The sequence below is a fragment of the Lotus japonicus genome, chromosome 5 (assembly GCF_012489685.1).
Source record: "Lotus japonicus ecotype B-129 chromosome 5, LjGifu_v1.2".
NCBI lineage: Eukaryota > Viridiplantae > Streptophyta > Magnoliopsida > Fabales > Fabaceae > Lotus > Lotus japonicus.
This window is the reverse complement of record NC_080045.1, coordinates 36,329,566-36,353,891: the sequence shown is the minus strand read 5'-3', so window position 1 is coordinate 36,353,891 and position 24,326 is coordinate 36,329,566. Positions and strand designations below refer to the sequence as shown.

The 24,326-nt window shown below is 38.3% G+C and overlaps 4 protein-coding genes across 4 annotated transcripts; 2 read left to right on the top strand and 2 right to left on the bottom strand.

Annotated features, from left to right (window-relative positions):
• Nucleotides 1-258: 258 nt before the first annotated feature.
• LOC130719490 (uncharacterized) lies at nucleotides 259-1,086 on the top strand. Its single transcript, XM_057570114.1, has one exon. It carries the CDS (start codon nucleotides 259-261, stop codon nucleotides 1,084-1,086), a length of 828 nt encoding a protein of 275 aa, XP_057426097.1.
• An 8,048-nt stretch (nucleotides 1,087-9,134) lies between these two features.
• On the top strand, nucleotides 9,135-9,698 carry LOC130719489 (zinc-finger homeodomain protein 5-like). Its single transcript, XM_057570113.1, has one exon. The coding sequence runs from the start codon at nucleotides 9,135-9,137 to the stop codon at nucleotides 9,696-9,698; it is 564 nt and encodes a 187-aa protein (XP_057426096.1).
• A 4,625-nt stretch (nucleotides 9,699-14,323) lies between these two features.
• Nucleotides 14,324-20,577, bottom strand: LOC130716713 (cytochrome P450 93A3-like). Its single transcript, XM_057566712.1, has 3 exons — nucleotides 20,072-20,577; nucleotides 19,479-19,916; nucleotides 14,324-15,081 (listed from the first exon to the last, which is right to left on the bottom strand). Exons 1-3 carry the CDS (start codon nucleotides 20,555-20,557, stop codon nucleotides 14,476-14,478), a joined length of 1,530 nt encoding a protein of 509 aa, XP_057422695.1. The 5' UTR covers nucleotides 20,558-20,577; the 3' UTR covers nucleotides 14,324-14,475.
• A 1,248-nt stretch (nucleotides 20,578-21,825) lies between these two features.
• On the bottom strand, nucleotides 21,826-24,107 carry LOC130718778 (3,9-dihydroxypterocarpan 6A-monooxygenase-like). Its single transcript, XM_057569403.1, has 2 exons — nucleotides 23,096-24,107; nucleotides 21,826-22,661 (listed from the first exon to the last, which is right to left on the bottom strand). The coding sequence occupies exons 1-2, from the start codon at nucleotides 24,077-24,079 to the stop codon at nucleotides 22,044-22,046; spliced, it is 1,602 nt and encodes a 533-aa protein (XP_057425386.1). The 5' UTR covers nucleotides 24,080-24,107; the 3' UTR covers nucleotides 21,826-22,043.
• Nucleotides 24,108-24,326: the final 219 nt, after the last annotated feature.

Sequence of the window (24,326 nt, the reverse complement as noted above, 5' to 3'; positions counted from 1 at the left end):
TAGTAAATGGAAGGGTGTAATTGAATAACTATGTCAAAAAATTTACACTATCAGTTCAAATCTATCTTTTTTTTTCTAAATAAAATATACCTTTAATTTAGTTCTTATAAGAGGGAGTATAAAACTATCACTATGAAAACCATATTTTAAGCTATAAGTGTTATGTTAATAATATTCGTACTTAATAAGGAAAACGAAATTTTTTTCTGGAAATTAAAATATATTGATTAGGAGGTAAGGGACTAATCTAGGAGGAGAATGGAGGTTTTCTCTAAAGGTGCGGGTAACAGCCCTCTCCAACAGGGCGGTGACACGAATGTCTGGGCAAGAGCAACGTTTCGAGACAAGCTGCTGGGGGGGAAAGTTGCTCCTCCGACCAGGAAAGTAGTGAACTTGATTGAACAGGGGAAGATGAGGATTGAGCATGTCAATGGCAACCCTTTGCTGCCTCAGGTGGTCACTGATGCAGAGGTGATAAGGGCGTTGTGCCACCCCTGGCAGGATGCCCTGGTAGTTTCCTTGCTAGGGAAGAGGTTGGGCTATCGAACTATGAAGGCACGGCTAACGGCCGTGTGGCGGCTCACAGCAGACTTCGACCTACTAGATGTTGATAATGGGTTTTATTTGGTGAAGTTTGATATTGCTGCGGATAGAACAAAGGTGATGGAGGGAGGACCATGGATGATTTATGATCACTACCTGGCTGTTTCCACATGGAGCAAGGAGTTTCTTTCCCCTCTAGCCAAGGTCACCAAAATCCTGGTTTGGATTCGTATACCTGGGTTGAACGTGGTCTTCTATGATGAGAGTTTTTTGCTTGGGGTGGCTTCTGCAGTGGGGAAGGCAATCAGGGTAGATAGCAATACCCTTAGAGCGGAGCGGGGAAAATTCGCACGGATTTGTGTGGAGCTTGATCTGTCTAGGCCAGTCATTGGGAAGGTGTGTATTGAAGGTTTTTGGTACAGGATAGAATACGAGGGACTACATGTCATATGCACCAAGTGTGGGTGCTATGGTCACAGGGGCAGGGAGTGCACGGGGGAGATACCTGGTGGCGCACTAGCGTTACCGGCGGCGCCGCCATAGAAGGAGAAAAACACAGAAGAAAACCCTAGTGCTTCGATGGTTGGCGGCCAGGGGCAAGAGAGAGAAACAACAGACATGGTAACAGACACAATCATGGGCGCGGAGAATCAGGAGATTATTCCAGGAGAATTAATGGTGCCTAATGCAATAATTATGGAAAAACCAAATTCCACGCAGGAGGAGGAGGGAGAGATCCTAGGTGAGTGGATGGTGGTTCAAAAAAAGAAACGGTCTCCTAAGAATGTGCAAACTCCCAAGACTCATGCAATTAATTCCAAAAGCAACCAGAAATTGGCGGCTGATGCGAAATCAAAGGCTCCTACTAATCAGGAAAACAAGGGAAAAGGAACGTTGATGGGGGTGGGAAAAGGGAATGAGGCACATGTCATTGAGCAGGAGGAATGTGTAGGAGAGAGACATGGAGGTATTACTATAGGGGGGGACCACAATCACGTGAAGCATGTGGGGGAGAAGGTTTGGATAAAAAAAAGAAAGGAAGGACCAGCACGTGTGGAGAAAGATAATGTCAAAGCTCAGAATTCCAAACTCATGGGGTCAATGCCAAATTTTCATGTGGGGTCTACTAGTGCGAATGGCGCCAGTGAAAAGGATGGAGTGGCAAAAGTGAGAAATATAGTGAGACAAACAGTGCATATTCAACAATCTAGCAACGGAGAGGTATCCTTCTTGACTAGAGACATGCCAAATGTTGTTTTCCAAGCTGGGACTCAGACTTCTACTGGTATTGGTACACGACCACCAGACCAGCATCAAGGAGAAGAGCAAGAGATGAGGAGCCATATGGAGGACCAACATGAGACAGGGAATGTTGGGGACGAGTTGGAGCACGAAACTGTTGATATGCAGTGAATTCGATAGTGTTTTCTGGTTCTCCTTATCTGTAGTTTTTTTAATGATAGTACAACCAGAATTTTCAGTTTTATCTTGGAATGTTCGCGGTGCAGCGAATGTAGTGTCTAAAAGGCACATGAAGGAGGTGCTTGTGAGACACAAACCTGAGGTTTGTTTTATTTTAGAGACACATGTCCAGTTTTGCCGTCTTCAGAATTTTTGGACCAAATTGGGGTATAGTCCGGTTGGGGTTGAAGAGGCTCATGGCCAATCGGGAGGCATTTGGGCTCTTGCTAGAAATGAGGTGGTGAGTCAAATTAGCATCCTCTCCTCGCATGCTCAAGCCATCACTCTTCTTATAAATTCTAGTCAACTTCAATGGGCTTGCTCAGGTATTTATGCTAGTCCAATCCCTATTAATAGACAGTTTTTGTGGGATCATCTTCGTGGTATCTCGACGTCCATGTCAATCCCTTGGGCCTTGGTGGGGGATTTTAATGATACTCTGACCTCCACTGAGCAACGCGGGGGTGTCTTCTCCCAGATGCGAGCAACAACTTTTCGTGATAATATTGATACCTGTCACTTGATGGATATAGGTGCTTCTGGGTTACATTTTACTTGGTTCAGGAACTGTCAGGGGCAGCTGCCGGTGCACAAGCGGCTTGATCGTGCCTTGGCGTCTCTGAATTGGCGTGTGGTGTTCCCGGAGGGTGGGTTAGAGGTTCTCCCTCGCAGGCACTCTGACCATAGCCCTTTATTACTTCGATGTGGAAAAAAGATAGAAAATATGGGGGGGAGACCATTTAGATTTGAGGCTGCCTGGACTAGTCATCATTTGTACAAGGATGTGGTTCATGATGCTTGGCAGAAAGGGGGACATAGTGTCTTAGATGCCCTGAATGAAGTAAGGGTGGATTCCATGGATTTCAATAAGAAGATCTTTGGAAATATTTTTCGCAGGAAAAGACATGTGGAGAATTGTTTGGCTTCTACTCAGAAGAGACTAGAGACGGTAGATTCAGTAACTCTCTTGCTACAGCTTGATCATTTGAAAAAAGAGCACAGCGAGATCTTAGCCCAAGAGGAGATGTTGTGGTACCAAAAGTCTAGAGAGAAGTGGGTTAAATATGGCGACCGTAATACTGCTTTTTTTCATGCCCAAACAGTTATTCGGAGAAAGAGAAACAGGATTGTGGGTCTTAATTTACCGGATGGCTCTTGGTGTGAGGATGGGGAGGCTCTCCAAGCAGGTGCTATTGATTATTTCCGAAGCTTATTTGCTGAGACCGTAGTGGTTGATACTAATTGCTTACCTACGCCAAATTTGCCCACTATCCCCGAGCACTTCATTCCAGCTCTTGAGAGAGAGGTCACTAAAGAAGAGGTGTTCCTAGCCCTTCAGCATATGGGTTCCTTCAAAGCTCCAGGGCCTGATGGGTTTCATGCTTATTTCTTCAAAACCTACTGGGATGTAGTGGGTGATAAGGTAGTTTCCTGTATTAAAGCTGCTTTTGAGACCCAACAATTTGATCCTGTTTTGTGTGAGACCCTCATTGTTTTGATCTCGAAAGTGGATTGCCCCCAGACGTATAAGGATTTTAGGCCCATCAGTTTGTGTAATGTTATTTACAAACTGATAACAAAAATTTTGGTGAATAGGATTCGGCCTTTGTTGAATGATATCATTAGCCCAATGCAGAGCAGCTTTATCCCAGGGCGGAGCACTAGTGATAATGCCATTGCTTTGCAAGAGATTGTGTACCATCAGAGGAAAGCCAAGCGGAAAGGCGGAAATTTAGTCTTCAAATTAGACCTTGAGAAGGCTTATGACAGGGTTGATTGGGGTTTCTTGAAGGAGACTTTAATGGCTTTTGGTTTTCCACCCTCTTGTATTCGCTTGATTATGTTCTGTGTGACTGCTTCTCAGCTTTCCATCATGTGGAATGGAGAGAGATTACCACCTTTTGCTGCGAAAAGAGGGTTAAGGCAAGGTGATCCTCTTTCTCCATATTTGTTTGTGTTGTGTATGGAGAGGTTCAGTTCAGCTATTTCGACAGCTGTCCTGGACGGGAGGTGGGAGCCTATTTGCACGGTTCGTAATGGCCCTGGTTTGTCCCATCTTTTCTTTGCTGATGATGTGCTTCTTTTTATCAAAGATAAGGATAGCCAGGTGAGAGTTTTAAAGGATTTGTTAGACAGGTTCTGTGGAGCTTCTGGGTTGAAGGTTAATGAAGCAAAGTCAAAAATTCTAGCTTATAATGGTATTACTAATTTGAAGAAGGCTAGCATTTCTAATGTTGTGGGTATCCACTTCACTTTAGATATTGGCAAGTACTTGGGATTCCCCATTTTCCAAAGAAGAGTGACAAAGCATGATTTTAATTTTCTTTTCGACCGTATTAACTCTCGCTTGGCGGATTGGAAATGTAAGCTTTTAAACCGGGCTGGTCGTCTCACTTTGGCACAATCTGTTCTGTCTGCCATGCCAGCTTATTGCATGAGCCAGGTTTGGCTCCCACAAGGAGTATGTGACAAGTTGGACTCAGTTACAAAAAATTTTGTTTGGAAAAACAGGGATGGTAGAGGATTACACTTGGTTGGTTGGGATCGAGTGGCTATTCCGAAGAACGAAGGGGGGCTTGGTTTGAGAAAGGCTAGAGATCATAATGTGGCGATGTTGGGAAAGCATGTGTGGGAGATTATATCTGAGACTGATAAACCTTGGGTCCATCTTCTTAAACATAATTATTATCCTGAGGTCTCTTTTCTGCAAGCAAATGAGAAGAAAGGGTCTCCAGTTTGGAATGCGCTTCAGCAGGCTTGTGCTGTGCTCAAACCTGGGTTTGAATTTAAAATAGGGAACGGTTTATCCTCCTTCTGGAATACCCCTTGGTGTACCTCCCGCCCGCTGGGGACTTTAGTGGACTTTGTGCATTATTATGATATCGATCAGCGAATTATGGATGTTTGGGATGGGGAGAGATGGCGCTTGGACCGTCTCTGGACTGCCTTGCCAGAGAACTTGATTGACGCGGTTAATGGTTTCCCAGTTCGGCTAAATAACCATGTTCAGGATGGGGTGCGATGGACAGGGCATGCTACAGGGATATACACGGTGGCGACGGGCTACTCTTGGATTATTAACCAGCGTTTACTTTCTTCTGTTGTTGCAGGGTCCCCCACTAGTTGGTGCTGGATTTGGAAGCTTAAGGCTCCTCTGAAGTGTGTCATGATGATTTGGCTAGCTAATCACAACGCTCTCCCCACAAACGAGTGTCGTTTCAGAAGAGGAATGGCTCCGACGGCAGCGTGTGCCTTCTGCAATAGTGAGGATGAAACAGTCCTGCATTGCCTGCGAGACTGCACCCTAGCGAACCATATATGGCAGCGTATGGGGTTTGATACCACTAGTGCTTTGTTTCAGCTCCAAGATCACCATCATTGGTTGCGTGCGCTGCTGCATGGGGCAAATCGAGTGGAGATTTGCACAATTTGGTGGATTTGGCGTGCGAGGAATGCGTTTTGCTTCGAGACTACCCAGCCAAACCTACACTGCATTGCTGCAAATATTTCTGCCATGGCTAATGATTTGGGGCGGTGTTATGGCGAGGTCAGTGGGTCTCCGACGGTTCCATGGCTTGTCCGTTGGCTTCCGCGTGATGCAACTAGCTTCATGATTAATGTTGATGGAAGTGTGAGAAATGATCCAAGACGTGGTGGGTTTGGGGGTTGTTTCCGCAGCAGCTTGGGACAGTGGCAAGGTGGCTTCTATGGCTACTTGGATGATACTAACATCCTACACCTTGAGCTTCTGGCTATCTACCATGGGTTGCGTTTGGCTTGGGATAGGGGGGCTCGAAGGGTGGAGTGCCAGTCTGATTCGTTGGATGCTGTTACTCTTGTTGCATCAGATCCGGGTTCAACTCATGTGTATGCGTCTCTTGTGTGGGATATCAAGGATTTATTGGGGCGAGATTGGCGAGTGGAGCTCTACCACACCCTAAGGGAGGGTAATGCGTGCGCGGATTTCTTAGCTAAATTTGGAGCAAGTCAGAATACCAACTTGGTGACTATTGATCAACCTCTTGAGGGGATGAGTTTTCTGTTGTTGGCTGATGCCATGGGAGTTGCCTCAGTGAGGCCTTAGTTTTCTTTTCTTTTCATGATATGTACCAAAAAAAATAAGGAAAACGATATTTGGATTTTTTTTAAAGTGATATGAAAAGAACTTCAAAAAAGTGATCTGAAAAGGAAATAAAACTTGATATGATGAAATACCATTTTAAGAATATAAATCCTTACAAATAATAATATAAAATTATTTATATGACATTTTCTTAAATTTTAATTTTTTGTGATAATTAGTTGTTTGACTTGCTATTAAGGTCTCTATGGTCAAGCAGTCTAGAGTTTGATCATCGTTGCCCTCAACATTTCTAGTAAAAAATGAATTAAAACACATGGTATGTGGTTCGTGTATTCTTTACGCTTCAAGTCTAAACGAGCTCTTATGTGAGAGAATGTGTTATAAAAAATAATATAAAATTATCCATATGAATATTTTCCAACCGTTTAAACTTTTTAGATGATTGATTGTTTAACAAAAAGAATAATTTATGTAAAAAAAACTTATAAAATCATATTGATTATTAAAGAAATAAAAATTAACATTTCATTCAATTATAGTTCAGTTGAATTGTGGTGTGGTTAGCTATAAAATAACTAATTTATGTAGTGTTTGACCCAAATGTTTTGTAGCTTAAAAGCTTCTTAAGAGTTAAAGTTAAAAGCAAGAGCTTAAAATAAAAGTTAAAAGTTGTTTATCAAAAAAACACTGGGGGAAAATCACATTTTTAACATTTATCTCATCTCCTCCATCTCGTAACATCTGCATCATCAATTTCTTAACATTGGACCTATTTTAACACATTTTAACTTTACCAGAAAATTTACATTGCCACCATCTCGTAACATCTGCATCATCAATTTCTTTCAAACAATCTTGCTATCTGTAATTGTTTAATTTCCAATTCCAGTTACAGATCGAGGAACCTTTTTCTAAAAATATATATCTCCACCACCATCAACCTCTTCAACACATCTATCGGCAAAACCCCCCTCCCTCCCCACCAGCACATCTAATTTACATTGCCGCTTGATCTCAGACTATTCATCGGAGTACCATTAGAGGTCACCATAGAGGTAGATCGGGGAGTTGACAGATCTAGGAGTTGACAGATCGGGGAGCTTGGTGGACTTTGCCACGGAGAAGAGGTCGCCGGAGAGGAAGGACGCAACAGAGAAGAAGAAGAAGTCACTGGAGGGAAAGGACGTGACGAAGAAGAAGAAGTCGTCGAAGAGGGAGTGGAGAAGAAGAAGTCGTCGGAGGTGAGGGACACAACGCAGAAGAAGTCGCTAGAGGGGAAGGAGAGCGGACTGCGGACCAAGGTTGCTTAGCGGAAGATATTATCACAGAGGAAGAGGAAGACAAAAAGCACGATAAAATAAGTTACTTTTTAGAAAAAAAAGTCACTCATATTAACTTTTATTTTTAGAGCTTTTGTTATGATTTCCTTCATAAAAAATAAGTATCTTTTAATTTCAGGAACTTTTTAGAAAAATTGTTTGGCCCAACTCTTACTTTTAAGGAGTTTTTAAGCCATAAAAAAGTTGTGCCAAACACTACTTTACTAACATTACTAATAACCAACTTTTTTCTATAAAATAAAAATGAACAAAAGGACAAATTATAAAAGTCAAATGTATGTAAGTCATTACACGGTAACTCATAGTGGTTAGCTCGCTTTGTTCTCCATGAAGTCGTAGGTAATGTGTGATCCTTACTCATGGGAATGGAACACATATAATGTCAGTCATTTACCACTTAGTGCGAGTATCCGCGATGAAATTATTAGCCACTGTAGTCGGCACCAGTATTCAATGAAAGAAAGAATAAAATTATCTTAAAAATAAAATACATACATGTATAAATATATTATTCAGTAAAAGTGCGCATAAGCCGAGTAAATCCAATAATTCCGCTTAACTCAATAGAAAAATTGTGGATTGGATTGAATAAACATGTCGAATCAAATGGATTTGCATGCAAATCGACAAGTTCAGTTCAGTATTAGGTTCACGAATGCATCTATCCGAACCATCCCGATATCAGGATATATAATAATTTTTATTAATTTTATTATTTTACCCGAGCAGTAAAAATATACATAATGGTACAATTTCATGCTACTTCTTACAATGTTGTGTCATTTTCATGGTAGTTGTGACATATGATAAATTTACTGATTTTGTTTTTGTTTTTTATAGATATACCAGATTTATTATTCTTTTTATAACAATTTGATCAACCTGAATATCATCGGTTTGGTTTGGTTGGATTTGAAAGTAAAAACATTTGCAATTCAATTCAATCTATCCCAAACATATTTTATTAGTTCATAATATGTTTAAACTAAAAATCCATCAAATCCAATCTGTGTGCGCCTTTGTTTTCAACCCTGGTTTTACACTTGTTTGACTAGTTAATTATTAAATTTTACAAGTTATATTTATGAAGAGATTAAATTGGTAATTACCTCATTTATTTAAACCTTCTTTATTAATCATATTGACAATACAACTTTTCTCTTTTGAAAATATTTTTTTACTTTATTATTATTTTTATAGCAATCTGATCAACTGAACATCATCGGTTTGGTTTGGTTGGATTTGAAAGTGAAAACACTTGCAATTCAATTCTAACTATCTCAAACATATTTTATTGGTTCATATTATGTTTAAACTAAAAATCCATTAAATCGAATATGTGTGCACCTTTGTTTTCAACACTGGTTTTACACTTGTTTGACTAGTTAATTATTAAATTTTACAAGTTATAGTTATGAAGAGATTAAATTGGTCATTACCTCAGTTATTTAAACCTTCTTTATTACTCATGTTGACAATACAACTTTTCTCTTTTGAAAATGCCTTTTTTTACTTTATATCTTTTTCACTGCATAGACATTTTAGTTGATGGTAAAATCTACACAAGAGACTAGTCATAATTCCACGTGGTCATATTTATCTGGCTCTTCGGTTCTATTTAAGCCTTGCTCAATCACGGCAAGCACACACCATTCTAGCCAACATCCTTTACCTTTCAATCCTTCATATCTTTGTCATAAAAAAACATGTCTGATGCTGAGATCAATTTTCCTCCACCAGGTTTTGAAGAAGTGGTGTATCTGGAGTGCAAACGCAACCATGCAGCATCCCTGAACCGTGTTGTCCATGATGGATGCCAAGAATTTCTCAAAGCAAGTGTTGAAAGCAACACCAAAGAGGCTATGTTATGTGTTGTTTGTGGGTGTCATCAGAACTTTCATCTCCAATATACTATGTACACCCCTAAAGCCAAAGGCCAAACAAGGAACACTCGGAATATAGTAAGTTCACTTGTAGGCCCATCTGAGTCTCGTGTGCAATTAAGGGCGAGTGCCGAAAATAACCCTAACAAGGAGATGATAACGATTCTGTCAAAGCTAAAGAGGAAGAAGAGAACGGTTTTCACTGTGAACTTGAGGAATCAAATGACAGAATTTGCTAACAGGATAGGGTGGACACCAAAAGGAATTAAAAGGGAGGAAATTGAACATTTTTGCTTCAAGATTGGAATCAGTCACAAAACATTCTTAGTGTGGCTGAACAATCATCGTCCTCGAGCGATGAAGAAGAATACAGAGGTAATGAATTGAAAAGCTAAAAGTCAGTCACCGTACATCATCCTTGGCAGTTGGCATTCGATTTTTTTCCTTAAGGAGTCTAGTTTCTGGTTAGTGCGAAAGATAATTTTAATTTATGATGTGTTAGGGTTTCCTTTGTCTGCTTCTCAGTTTTTTTTTTTTGTTATCGATATTAAGCTTTAATTTGTTCTCAGTATTTTAAGTGTTTGAGTTTTCAGTGGTTTAGCTTGTGTAACTTGAATTTTTTAGTGGATTATCATCTTTGTTTTGTCAACTTAAATGCGTTTGTTCAATTTATGTTTCTTTTTATAAATCATATTCATAATATTCTTTTCTTTTGGCATCATTAGCTGCCAAAAATAGAGTTTATAAAAATTATTGAATCACTAATTTAGAAAAATCACTACCAATAGGCCACACTTCAAAATTGACCTCTGGATCTTCTCATCTTAAACTCATATGTCTCACAACTCTTACCACTGAACTATTGAAGTTTAAAACAAGCCAAGACTCCAAATTGATGAAGCTAGAAAACAATCGTTGCCTCGAACATATTCAGATCCAATGCCAAGGAAAAACAAATCAGAAGGAACTACTCTGGTTTTGCTTAACAAAGCTTCCACCGCCTCCGATTTGCCGACACTGGGGACTCAAAAACCCAAACAATCCTTGCCAGAAAAAGTCGCCACCCCGAGATCTACCGCTCTTACCAAGAGTCACCCTAATTTCACCCCCAATATGAACATATCCTCCATCCACATCGCAACCCTGCGTCAAGTAGTTGTCCAAAGACAGAGTTGTCACTATCAAATACAAATCCAGGTTCACGATCGACATCATCTAGATCTCACTCCAAAAACCTCTTGCCATAATTATAGGTACCATTGTCATCATCACGAGTAGGAATGACCTATTCATCGTCACCAGAAAGGAGCGATCTAAAGAAATAATAAAGGTTGTGCTTGCAACCAAGAGAGGAGCTAGTGATCTTAGCCAAGCGGCTTGAAGATAAAATGCAGCTAGGAGACGTAGAGTTATGCAGAGGTCTCAATTTTTCTTCTTAAAGGTCTTTTAGGCCCCGTTTGGAAGGGTCTATCTGATAGCATAAGTGCTTATGTTAGTGCTTGCGAGAACTTATGCAAAGAACTTACGGCCTACCATAAGCTGTTTTGAGCTTATTTTCATAAGCTAATCAAGATAGCTTATGAAAAAGAACTTATGTCTATTTACAACTTATTTTCAATTTATTTCAATAAAAAATTTAAAATAGCATATGTCGTCTATCATGTTTTGAATGATAACAATATTCAAAAGTATAAGTGATGTGATTAAATATAACATAAGAATTGTATTTCAGGAAATCACACTTATGCCCCTCATATCTTGTCGTCTCTTATTCAAAGCATAAGACTACAAAAGGAGACGCTCAATCAAAGAAGAGAAAGGACAAAGAGCATCTATGGAAGACAAGACAAGCGAAAGAAGTCAAACATGCCTCATCGTCTAAGCAAGAAGACAAAGAAGAAACGTCAAAGCATCGAGGCATCATGGACAAGAAAGGAAATGCTATATTTGCCACATTGTCTATCCAAAGAAAGAATGAAGAAGAAGAGATCAAGACACAAGAAGAATCATCAGGATCATCTTCATGAGGAAAAGCCAAAGCATCAAGTCCATCTAAAAAAAATGAAAGCTTCAAAACTACACGTGCAAGACCAAGTCAAGCAATCGGATCGTCTGAGAAGACTGCACTCAACATCTACTACATCGTCTATCTCAAGGTTGATCCTGGAAAGCAATGTTCAGAGAAAAGAGCGTCATATTCAAATGGAAAAATCTCTAACATTCTTGAGGAGAAAGTCAAGTGCTGAGAAATCATGTGATACTCTACAAAGCACGCTGACCAAGGAAACAAGTACAACCATCTCACCATCAAAGTTTCCTCTTTCTCCATCAAGCAAGAAATGAAGAAATGGAGCAAAGTGTATTGTCTACGCCTACAAGCATCTATCTTATTCAGGAAACACAAGACAATCCATTTGTGAAGAAGAAGATTGAGTCAAATGCTATCAGTCGCATTCTGAATGACCAACTAAAGAAAGAAATGAAGCATGTGCTAAGCTAACAAATCTTCTGAGAGAAGAATGGTTAAAGCATGAAGCATCGTCTAACTTACATGAACGATGGAAGAAAAATTTATGATAGGAAAAACGTCTATCATGAAATGAAGTATGCAGCTTCAGATGGAAAGAAAGAAGAACAAGCTTCACAGTCAAATCATATGAAAGAAAGCAAAACGATTGAAGCAAGAATCATCGTCTGAAGATTTGAAGTACGATGAAGAAAGATCGTCTAAAGAAGATTGAAGACGACAGAAACAGAATACCATCTGAAGAAGAAAGCTTACACTCAAAGAAAGCTATGAAGTCAAACCAAGTACACTTCCTGTTGAAGAAGAAGCCAAGAAAGCTTTGTGTAGAAGTTTCAAAGATGAAATCTCAAGATCTGACACAATGCTATGATGAAGATAAAAAAACCATGGTGACACTATCAAATTTTCATATTTGTACACCAATGGATAGAAGCCCAGACCTATGCTACCTGCTAGATGACAGATTACATCTTTACGGTAAAAGGTCTCCATCAAACAGTACCACGCTTTGACGCAAGTACACTTTGTACCATTTGATCTAACGGCTAGAATCTTCATGAAGAATAAACTCCAACGGCTATAATCAATCACACAGAAGATTCAAGAGTATAAAGGGAAGAACTAAAGACTCTGAATGTTGGCGATACGCGCTCACTAGTGAGTATACTCACTAGCATTACGCCCAGAAGCTTACGACTCATACTTCATATCAATCATCGTCTGCTTCTACATGAAGAATAGTTCTTATTTAGAGTCAATCCACTCTACCTATATCATGTAATAGAACATAAAGTATGTGCACATGAGTCAAATCTGATAAACAATACTTTATAGTTCCTAGGCTTAATTGATCTACAATCACTCTTAGAAGAAGAGATATATGTAGAAGAAGGAAATCTTGAGAAAGATTGTTTTGGGAGAAGTCCTGTATAAAACTTGTTGTATAGAAGGATTCCTGATAATACTTAGTGAGGAGGAGTCCTAAGAATACTCGTTTTACCAGGAGAGGCAAGGTCCAATGAATACTCGTTTTTCCTGGAGAGCTAGGGTCCAAAGAATACTTATTTTTCCTGAAGAGGCAGGGTCAAAATAATACTTGTAAGGAGAAGTCATTGTTGGTGTGCAATGACTGGATGTAGCCCTACCGTTCTGGGGTGAATCAGGATAAAATTGTTGGTGTGCATCGTCCACTTCCCCTGCGTATTCATTTTCGCTGCACCAAACAATTTCAACAAAGATGATGATGAATCGTTTGGTAATCCAAGTTTTAAGATGACACAATTCAAACCCCCCTTTTCTTGTGCTACTTTGATCAACTTCAAATTTTTCCACATTAGACTTAACAAAAGACGCCACCCACCAACCCACTTCATCTTCTTCCTCTAAACATTCGTCCTACAATCGCCGAAAACCACCATCCCCATTTTAGTCACCACAAAGTTCACCCATGTGAAAAGGGCTAGGTTCCAAAAGAGGCTAGGGGTGGCACAGCTTAACACACCTAGGAAGAGGGAAATACTCAGGGAGAAGAGGTGAGCAACATTGTAAGGGGGCAGAGTGATCGCTGATGGAGACAATGGTCGGCGATGGTCGGCGCTGCACAACGATTCAGGTCAGGAAAAGGGTGGTGGCGTCGCGGTTCCCAACGGCGACGTGAGCGAAGGCCAAGGATAGGGGCGCGCGAGGCTCGACGCAGCGGTGGAGGTCAACGGAACCTTGACAGCATGACGAAGACAAGGTCCAGCCGGGGTTGAGGCGGCGAATGAGGGGATGAAGTCTCCCTTGGAGCGGTGGGGCTTAGTTTTTGCGGTTCCTGGGTTTTTTTTATGAAGGGAAAGTTGCAGTGGTTGTGCTTTGTGTTGGTTGTTGTCGCTAAAATGGAGATGGAGGTTTTGGCTGCTAGATTGGGCGGTTGCAGGATACATGTTTAGAGGAAGAAGATGAAGTGGGTCGGTGGGTGGTGTCTTTTATTAAATCTAATGTGGGAAATTTTTCCATGACGAACAATAAAAACAAAACATAGAGTAGTGCATCTAAGTTTTCCCCATTTTGGGGGAAACTTAGATGCAATACTTTATGTGTTGTTTTTACTGTTACCAAATTGGAATATAACAAGTGGAAATTTTTTCTACAACAAATTTAACAAAAAGACCACCAATCCACCCACTCCATCTTCTTCTTCTTCTAAACGTTCATCCTGCAATCGCCGAATACCACCATCTCCATTTTAGTCACCACAAAGCAAACCCATGTAAAAGGGTCAGGCTACAAGATACTCTCGGTCTGCCACTCACACTGTTTCAGATAGCCAGACGGTTGCAGTTGCAGAGGCTGATGATGCAGTTGCACGGGCTGATGCTACTACTGTACATGCTCATGCCACTGCAGCAAACATGAGTCTCACTAAAAATATGGGTCTCACTTTCAATTTTATGGACCATATACATGAATTTCAATCAATCAATGAGAGTAGAATATTAAAAAATTAGTGTTAAAGAGTGTGTTGATAGTTATTTTCATTCTATTAAATCGTAGAGTTTATGAATTAATTAATTACTACAAACATTCTGTTTCATATAATTGCGGTGATGCTGACAAGATGAAGAATCACATACATTCATTTCACTACCAGCCCAATCAACTAAAGCGAGGAACTGGTACACAACTTAACGGACAAGCCCTTGGAAGTGTTATGGCTGGTTTCTCTTCCATGTTAATTTTCCCATCAACTTTCCATTCAAAACACTGAACCATAGCAGCAAGATTAGTAGGTACAACCTGAAGTGCAAGTGAGGCTCCAGGACAAGCCCTTCTTCCAGTTCCAAATGGCATTAGTTGGAAATGTTGTCCCCTCAAATCCACTTGGTTGTTCTCTTCACCCATAAACCTCTCTGGCCTGAACTCAAGTGGATTATCCCACAGTTTGGGGTCCCTACCCATGGACCACAAATTCACAAAAAGCAAGGTCTTTTCTGGAATCTCGTAACCACAAATGTAAGATTTTTCTGATGACTCTCTCCCTATGAATGGCGATGTGGGGTGAATCCTTAGTGTTTCTTTGACAATGGCTCGCAAGTAAGGAAGATTAGGAAGATCTGATTCTTCTATTAACCTGCTACTACTTCCTGTCACTGAATCAATCTCATTTCTTGCTTTCTCCATCACTTCCGGGTTGATGATTAACTCAGATAGAGCCCATTCCATGGTTATAGCAGATGTGTCTGTTCCTGCCATGAATATGTCCTGCAACATTCCATATTTTACCTGACATGAATAATATGTCCTCCATTCCAAAGGAAAAGAACTCAATGTTTTTTTATTAATTAGAAATCTATTTTTAAAAAATAACTTTAAATTTTGTATTTTCAAATACGAAGCAAAGAAATTTATCGAATGAGATATACATTCAAAACTAAGACATGATTAGAAAATTTTTAAATTCTGGAAGTGTGTGATTCCACTCATTGTGATTTTCTCAAGGTTTGAGCCTCTTTCCCGGTTTCCTTATGTGGAGAAGAAGCCCTCTAAGGGCCCAGGTTTTTTTTGGGAGAAAAAGAGGTCGGCCTAAGAAAGTCACGTAGAGGGGAAGGAAATACCAAATGTTTCAGGTTGTTGGTTCTGATGTCGTAGCCTAGTTTGGATAAATTTGGGGTTTTTATGTTTTTATTGTTTTGGTTTTTGTTTAGAGGTTTCAAAGACACTTCTAGGGGATGAAGGTTTTAATGAGGCACGTTACTAGGTGTGGTCTTTGGGGTGGTTTTATTTGATTGAGTTTTGATGATTTATCTTATATATTTGTGAGAGGTTTGTTCTCATGAATTTTACGAATCCAATAATATATATCTTTTGCTGTCAAAAAAAAAAGAGAAAAAGTTAGCAAGTTAAACTCGACTTGTCAAGTTAGTTTTGAGAGGGTTGTTAAACTATAAAAGTCCCAAATAAGTGCATTAGTGAGCACAAGTTCCTCCACTTTAAAAAAAATAAGTGTTGAGAAGGAAAAACATACATATTAAGAAAATTAATTAATTATAGAGATTAATTTCTATGCACCGACGGTGTAAATAAGTTTTACACCATCATTCAATCACATCCCTCCATTTTGTAAGCTCATAATTGATTTTGAATTTAATAATATCTAGAATAGAAAATGGAAGGTTGTGATTGAATGATGGTGTAAAACTTTTTACACCGTCGATGCATAGAAATTAATCTCTTAATTATATTGTTAATTTGTTAAGGAGTTGTGTAAATGATGCTATGAAAATATTGACTTAAATTACCCTAGTTCTATATGAGTCAAAGTGTGTTAGACATTTTATTTTTTTTTCACTTATCATAAATATCATTTTTTTAAAAGACTTTATCTTAATTATCATTAACACACCTACATCTGGGTTATTTATCCAAAATTTACATAGAGGTCATTTAGACAACCTTTAAAACATATTATTTGTTTTCCTAGTTTACCCTTTAAAGCGTATTTTCTCTTCATTTATTCTTCTTATAGGGGTTTTTTATGAAAAAATATCAGTTAAAGCTACATGAAAATTCTAAGTAGATAGTTATTATGAAACAAGTTTTTTCTTGGGAATTGTTATTCATACGGACCCCCCCCCCACATCTATTTCTACTCCGCTTTAAAGTGCGAAAATACTAAAATGCCCTTAATGAAAAAAATTATAAAAAATTCTCACACTCTATACTCACATTCTCTCTCCTCTCCTCTTTCTTCACCACCACCACCACCACAACCTCTATCTTCTCCACTCTCATCTTTCATCCATCAATGTCGTCGTTGTTATCATCATTTTTAGTTTTTTTGTTTTCTGCAACTAAACGCACTTTGAAAGTTCGTTACCAACGCACTTTGAAAATTTGTTATGTTCGCACTTTTAAACTGCATTTTGCAGCAAATTATAAAAGTGTGTTTTGCTACAAATTTGTACAGAACTGATGTGCGTTTTGCTACAAATTTGTACATAATTGAAATTAGATGATTTTTAAAAATTATGAGACACCACAGTAAATCAAGATAGAATATTTCGAGTTTAATGGTTGAATAAAAAAAATTTAAAATTCCAAATAAAATATCAGATGAAGGGATTTGACTAAATTCCACAAATCTTAGGACCGTAGGTGCTAAAAGACCAATTACTTTATTTTTCTCTTCAACTTTGTAGTTGGTCGACTTCGCATCCGAGACAAAAAATTGTCAAATTTTCCAAACCACACCGCTTCTGATTGTGAAGCGACTCCTAGAAGGTGCACGAATTTGGAGATTCTAACCGTATATTTGAGCGTAGAATGGTCCTATTACCTTAACCAAGAAATGATGGTCCCAGATTCCTCCCAGAAATTAAACAGGAAAATAAAAAAAGAGCGTTTCGCTCGCACTTTGAAGGTGTATTACCTTACTTAGTGCCTAGGTAACACACCTTCAAAGTGCGAGTGAAACACTCTTTATTTTTCTGTTTAATTTCTGCACTTTCAAAGTGCGTAGGTAATGCACTTTCAAGGTGCAAGCAACAAAATTTTATAAGGGCCTTTTCATATTTTGCAAAAACAGGAGTTAAAATAGATGTGGGTGTCCGAATAACATTCCCCTTTTTTCTTTAAATGGTTAAACGGAAGGAGTACAGGTAAGCGTTTTACAAATCAAAATGTTTTAATACATTTTTGAACTAGACAATATCTCCAACCTCACTAGCTATTTGCTCCTATTTTAATTTTTTCTATCAAAGCATTCATTACATATTTCTTAATTTTTTCTCTTCTCTTTTTAACTATCTTCTAATGTAAGTGCTTAAGTAGTCTGGACAAAGCAATATTAATATAAATGAGAAGGAGGTTAATTAATTCATCCACTCACGCTCATAACTTTATTCCACTCCTCCATTTTCCATTTCATTTTCTATTTATATCTCTTCTCTTTTATTAAATCACACATTATATATATATATATATATATATATATTACTTTCTCGCTATTTTGTTTTATCACTTTCTTCTCACACTCCATTTTCACTTAAAATAATGGAGTGTGAATTATGAAACACTTTCCTGTAGTAAGAACTTTTTGAAAGCATGCATTCATAAAAATATCAAGAAGATCCATATTTGTTTTCTTTGGTCAGTTGAAAGAAATAAACCGATAATCCTAGAAGTTAAAGTTATCTAAATAACTCATGTGAGTTCCTAACCCACAACTCAATTGACCAATAAAATTTTTTATAAATAAATAAAACAGAAATTATTACCCACTTATTTTTAATGTGATTGGACGATGAATTATTTAAACAAAACTTTCTCATGAGTAATTTAGACATCCTAAAAGTTGGAGGCCTTTAATATACACAAGTAAAAACTTGTGTACATTTGCACAAGTACCTTTTTCCCTGGGACGGGAGGTTTCCAGGTAAAAGGGTATTTTTAATTAATTCAAAAATAGATAATTATTAGTGAATGATTAGGATATTAGTTAGTGAGTAAATAACATGAATTAAGTTAAGTGGATCTGGTAAAAACTTGATTATTTCTTTACCCCAAACCCGATTCAAACATTTTCAAACTTTTTTTACTTTTAATCTAATTATCCTATAATCTCTCCTCTTCATCTTCTCCCTCAATTTCAGCAGCTTCTCTTCTTGAATCTGAAACAACCCAGAAATCAAAATTCCATTAATACTTTCTCTTACTGAAATCCCTAATCCCCAATAAAATACAAACAAATCTAATTTTCTTCCTCTCATCATCTTCTTCATCATTTTCATCTCAACAACAAAGAATATTGAAACCCAGAAGCAAAAACTTTGACATAATCTTCTGCAGATAATTTTCAGCTAAGTAGCAGGAGGAGAAGAGCAGAACAGAAAATTAACTAGCATCAGAGAGGGACGAAATGATGATTAAAAAGAAGAGAGAAGGGAGAAGCAAACTCAGATCTCATAGTTTTGTTCACTAGCTTTCATTCATGAAATCTTTTACCTCTTCCTCCAACTCCTCCGTTCCAGATCTGAACCCCATTTCATCAAGTTTTGATTTTTAATCTGGGTTTTTGATTTTTTTTTTCTATTTTCTCCTGCTTCCTGTTTTCATGTTATGACTGGACAATAAAAGTTTGCTTTTGTCGGTCACCATCACCAGCAGATTTGGAACCTCGCGGCGGAGGTGGAGGTGATGAGACGGACCTGAGGCGCCAGTGAAGGACGGCGTGACGGAGATCCAAAAGAAGATCTAGCGGCGATGACCATGGCTTTGTGGAAGGCACAACAAGGAGAAGGAGGTGTGGAACAAACCCATGATGGTTTGGTTGAAATTGATTTGCTTAACCCATTTCAGATTTGAGGGAGGTTGAGAGGAACAAAGTAAGGGTCTGATGATGAAGAGGAAGAAGGGTCTGGTGATGATGAAGATATTGGTGATTTTACCCTAATCCACTTAACTTTAATTCATGTTATTTACTTACTAACTAATATCCTAATCATTCACTAATAATATCTATTTTTGAATTATTCAAAAATACCTTTTTACCTGGAAACCTCCTATCCAAGGTAAAAAGGTACTTGTGCAAATGTACACAAGTTTTTACTTGTGTATATTAAAGGTTTCCCTAAAAGTTAATAATAGAATTGCATGCTTACCATAATGAGAGCCTTGATATTTTCTCTGCTTAATTTTGTCTTAGTGCTCTCATCCTCATGTATTTCCAACAAAATATCAAGCAGATTCCGAATCTCACCACCTTCCGCCCCTTCCTTCCTTCTCCTCCTCTCCTCTTCATGCTCCAATATCACTCTCTCCATCATGTTATCAAACCTCTCCAGAATCTCCTTAACCCTTTTGCTCACTCCCTGCAAACCCAAACACTTAAAAAACCAAATAAAATCTGTCACATTGAACTTCCCTGCCAGCTCCGCAGTGTCCATCACCATCTTCCTAATTTCTTCCACATCACCATCATCATCGGTTTTAGAACACGCTCTCCCCATGATCATCCTCGTGATAACGCTGTTGGTTAGAGTCAAGAGCTCGCCACCGACATCAACGGCCTCACCTGCTTCTCCTTTTCTTTGTAGAACCTTCAGAATAATAATCCTTTCACACTTATTACACTTACAAACTTACCCTTTATACAAATATAAGAGAGATAGGATAACTAATGTAATAAAAAATAAAAAGTAAGTGAAATTTAGATGAAAGAGAAAATGTGATATGAATGAATCATAGTTCAAACCTTCAGAAACCGCAGAGTCTCTTGTTGTCTAACGGGAAGGAGATTACTCAGGGTCTGACCGCCGAGAAGCTCCGACATGCAGAGCTTCTTCACGAACTTCCAGTACTCTCCGTAAGGCGCGAACAAGAAGCCATTTAAGTTGTACGATAGGTGATGAACCGTGGTGCTCACAAACCGGTTCGAGAAGGAAGATTCATTGGTTTTGAGAACCTCCTTGGCCATGTCTGGACTGGAAACCACCAAACAAGGCAAGGAGCCGAGGAAGAGTTGCATGATGGGTCCATAGTGAGATGAGAGCTTGTGGAAGCTTTGGTGAGGGATTTGGGAGATAAGGTGGAGGTGTCCAATGATGGGAAGAGATGGAGGGCTTGGTGGATTTTTGTGGCGGTTATTCTTGTTCTGCTTTCTAGTGAGAATGGCACGTACTGCGATTGTGGAGAGTATCCACACAATGAGGAGTTTGAGGTATTCTTGAAGTTCAGCCATTTGTTGAAGAAATGTTGAAATATGGTGATTTTTATAATGTGGTTTTTTTGTCCTCTAGTGGCCGGACAAATGACAATGAAATTTGCGGGTAATTCTGATATGTGATTATTATAGATTTGGAAGAAACGTGTACATGCATAAATGAATTGCCCGTGGAATTGTCTAACGTCCGATGTGGATGCAGCACCTGCACCATATATTTTTTTTAATAAAAAATAGTAAATTGAAAGAAAACACTTCTAAATTATCAGAAAATAATAGATGCCAATTTTTAGGTATGAGTGTTGGGGTTTCCCCAAAGAAGTTGTCCACCAACTTATAAAATTTTAGTGATTCTATGAGAATTCAAACCATTAATTAGAAGTAAGAGTTAAATCCGAATACAATCATACTATGATACCTGAAAATCTGTTCAAATTGAAAATGAAGTGTTGAATCAAAACTCATTAGATAAAGCAGTCTTGCATCGAATTGAAATATTCTTTAATATTCTTTGGCAAAATTCAGTACTGTCCCCATACCACTAGATGACAATTTTCTTTTTAAACATTTCAACCGTATTACCAAAAACAGCGAATTATATAAGAAAGAAAGATATCAAAAAATGGTCTATTTAAGTATTTTTCGACCGCGATTAAGAAAGAATACAAATCACCTAATTTGACTTTCAAAAAAGATGTCGGAAATCCCATGTTCTAATAAGAATTGGCCTAGTTCAAATCCATTTGATTGAGAAGTTAAGATGATATGGTCTAAGCTTTCTAGGCTAAAATATATCCAAGTTGCAGACTATAATTTCGACCTTGTTTGTGTATTATTTCGAACTTAATTAATTGGAAATCATAGGGAGACTCTAGAAGTTTTATAAGAGATGAAAAAACTGATTTTTTTAATAAGGAACGTATATTATAACAATTTTTTGGTTTATTTTAAAAGAAGACAAACGCTACACTGTGGACGAGTATAGACTTTTTTCACCTTTTGCTTTGATGGAATTGGGATGTATTTATATCAGAAAATAAGAATAAATTATGACTGTTACTTATATTTAATTATGAATGGTGAGATTAAAATAATTTAATGGTCACATGACCACTTAAAAATGTGATATAACTATTTTAAAAAGTCACATGACTTTATATTTTAATCTTGACCATCAAAAATTAGATCTGACAGTTGTGATTCATTTTTATATTTTCATATAAAAACATCATTATCATAATATACATCATATGTAACATTGTGATTTTTTTAGTAAATTATTCTTGTTTCTTGAATTTTTTTTACTTTTATTAAGGCAATAGATTTCAAATTTGGAACCTACAGAGTCTTTTATTTTTGCTACAGGAGGAAAATACCTACGGTCTTCTTAACAGGGGAGGTATTTTTTAACTAAAATCTCATTGATTTTTTTTCCCCAAATTATGAACACCAGAACCTAGGAAGAGCAGCATGATGGACTAATGGTGAGGAGATCAAGAGCATATCATATATATGCATTTTCACCAGAAAAGCGAGGCACAGGGACACAAATCAAAGGATGAGCCCTTGGAAGGGTAATTGATGGTTTCTCTTCCATGCTAACAGTCCCACTTACCTTCCATTCAAAACACTGAATCATGGCACCAAGATTGGTTGGTACAACCACAAGTGCTAGTGAGATTCCAGGACACACCCTTCTTCCAGAGCCAAATGGAATTAGCTTGAAATTCTGCCCCCTCACATCTAATTGGTTCTCTACACCCATAAACCTCTCTGGCCTGAACTCAAGTGGGTCCTCCCACAGGTTGGGGTCCCTAGCCATGGACCACAAATTGATAAATAACAAGGACTTTGCAGGAATCTCGTAGCCATTAACATTACAACTTTCAGATGATTCCCTAAAAAAAGTTGCAGCAGCAGGGTGAAGCCTCAGTGTTTCTTTAACAATAGCTCGCAAGTAAGGAAGGTTGGGAAGATCTGACTCCTCTATTAACCTGCGATTACCGGTCACTGAATCGATCTCGTGTCGTGCTTTCTCCATCACATCTGGGTGGTTGATTAGCTCAGCCAGAGCCCATTCCATGGTTATAGAAGTTGTGTCTGTTCCTGCCATAAATATGTCCTGCATACAATATTTACAATTAGGATCTATGTGTAATCAATCATATGCCAGCAGCCATAAAAAAATCTATCAATATTATAGATTTAGTTGATCATTGCAAGGAATCACCCTTGTTAATTAATCACCGTTTTAGAGAAAGGGATTTAGATCGATAAAGTACCACACGGAAAGAATGGATCGTGAAAGTTTTAGTCGCTAGCAAATTAGTTCCTGAAAGAATAAATCCGTTCGTAAGTCCCAAACATTAGGGACTAACTTGACTAAGTTTTTCATATTTAACCACTTTTGAATGTATTTCTTTTTTTCAGGAACTAAGTTACCAACGCTGAAAACTTTCAATGACCAAATTGATAATTCACTCTCCAATTAATTGATACAAATAACTCAGAAATGATGGAATAAGAAATAAACAGAATGAAATTAGAAGAATTTACCAAAATGAAAGCCTTGATATTTTCTATGGTCAATTTTACTTCAGTGCTCTCATCTCCATGATGTATTTTCAACAAAATATCAAGCAAATCCCTATTTTGAGCACTTTCACCTCTTTCCATGATTTTCTTCCTCGCTGCTTCATGCTCCGATATCACCCTCTCCATAATGCTGTCAAACCTGTCATGAATCTCTTTCACCCTCTTGTCCATTTTCCGCAAACCCAAATACCTGCAAAACCAAACACAGTCAGACACATTAAACCTCCCTACCAGCTCCACAGTGTCCACCACCATCTTCCTAATGTCCTCCACCTCACTATCATTTTCACAGCACGTTCTGCCCATAGTCATTCTTGTTATAATACTATTGGTGAGAGTCAATAGCTCAGCACCAACATCAACAACTTCACCAGCTTCACCTTTGATTCTAAGTAGTTTGAGAAACCTGAGAGTCTCTTGTTGCCTCAAGGGAAGAAAGTGATCGAGTGTTCTGCCACCGAGAAGCTCAGACATGCAGAGTTTCTTCATGAGCTTCCAGGATTCTCCGTAAGGCGCAAACAAGAAACCGTTTGAGCCGTATGAGAGGTAGTGAACCGCAGCACTTACGAACCGGTTAGAGAAGGAAGTGTCGTGGGTTTTGAGGAACTCCTTGGCGGCTTCTGGGGTGGAAACCACGACACAAGGGACTGAGCCTAGGAAAAGCTGCATGATCGGTCCGTAGCAAGATGAGAGATAGTGAAAACTTTGGTGAGGTAAACGAGAAATGAGGTGAAGGTGTCCAATGATAGGGAGTGCTGGAGGGCTGGGTGGACGATGATTCTTGTTCTGGTTTCTAGTGAGTATTGCTAGAACTGCAATGGTGGAGAGTAGCAAAATCATGAAAAGTTGAATGTAGTCTTGAATTTCAGACATGCCTGAAATCATTTTAAAAAATATTAAAAATTGATCCTGCTGCTCTGTGCAATGGCTATGTTGTGCAAGCATTGGATTTATAAGTGAGAACTGCGGCAGGTTACAACTGTATAATAATTATAACAATTTGGCAGCCATCCAAATCTGATAAATTCATGTTCCTTTTCTTTTTTATTTTATTTCAGCACACAATTTTTGTATCTTTACGTTTTGTTTCTATTATGAGTGTTCCAAACAAAAAGTAAGGAAGATATCATTTTGTTGGCGATTGATGTGTCACTTTTCATTTGAAAGTGACTCGTGCAGAAGGGGGAAGTTT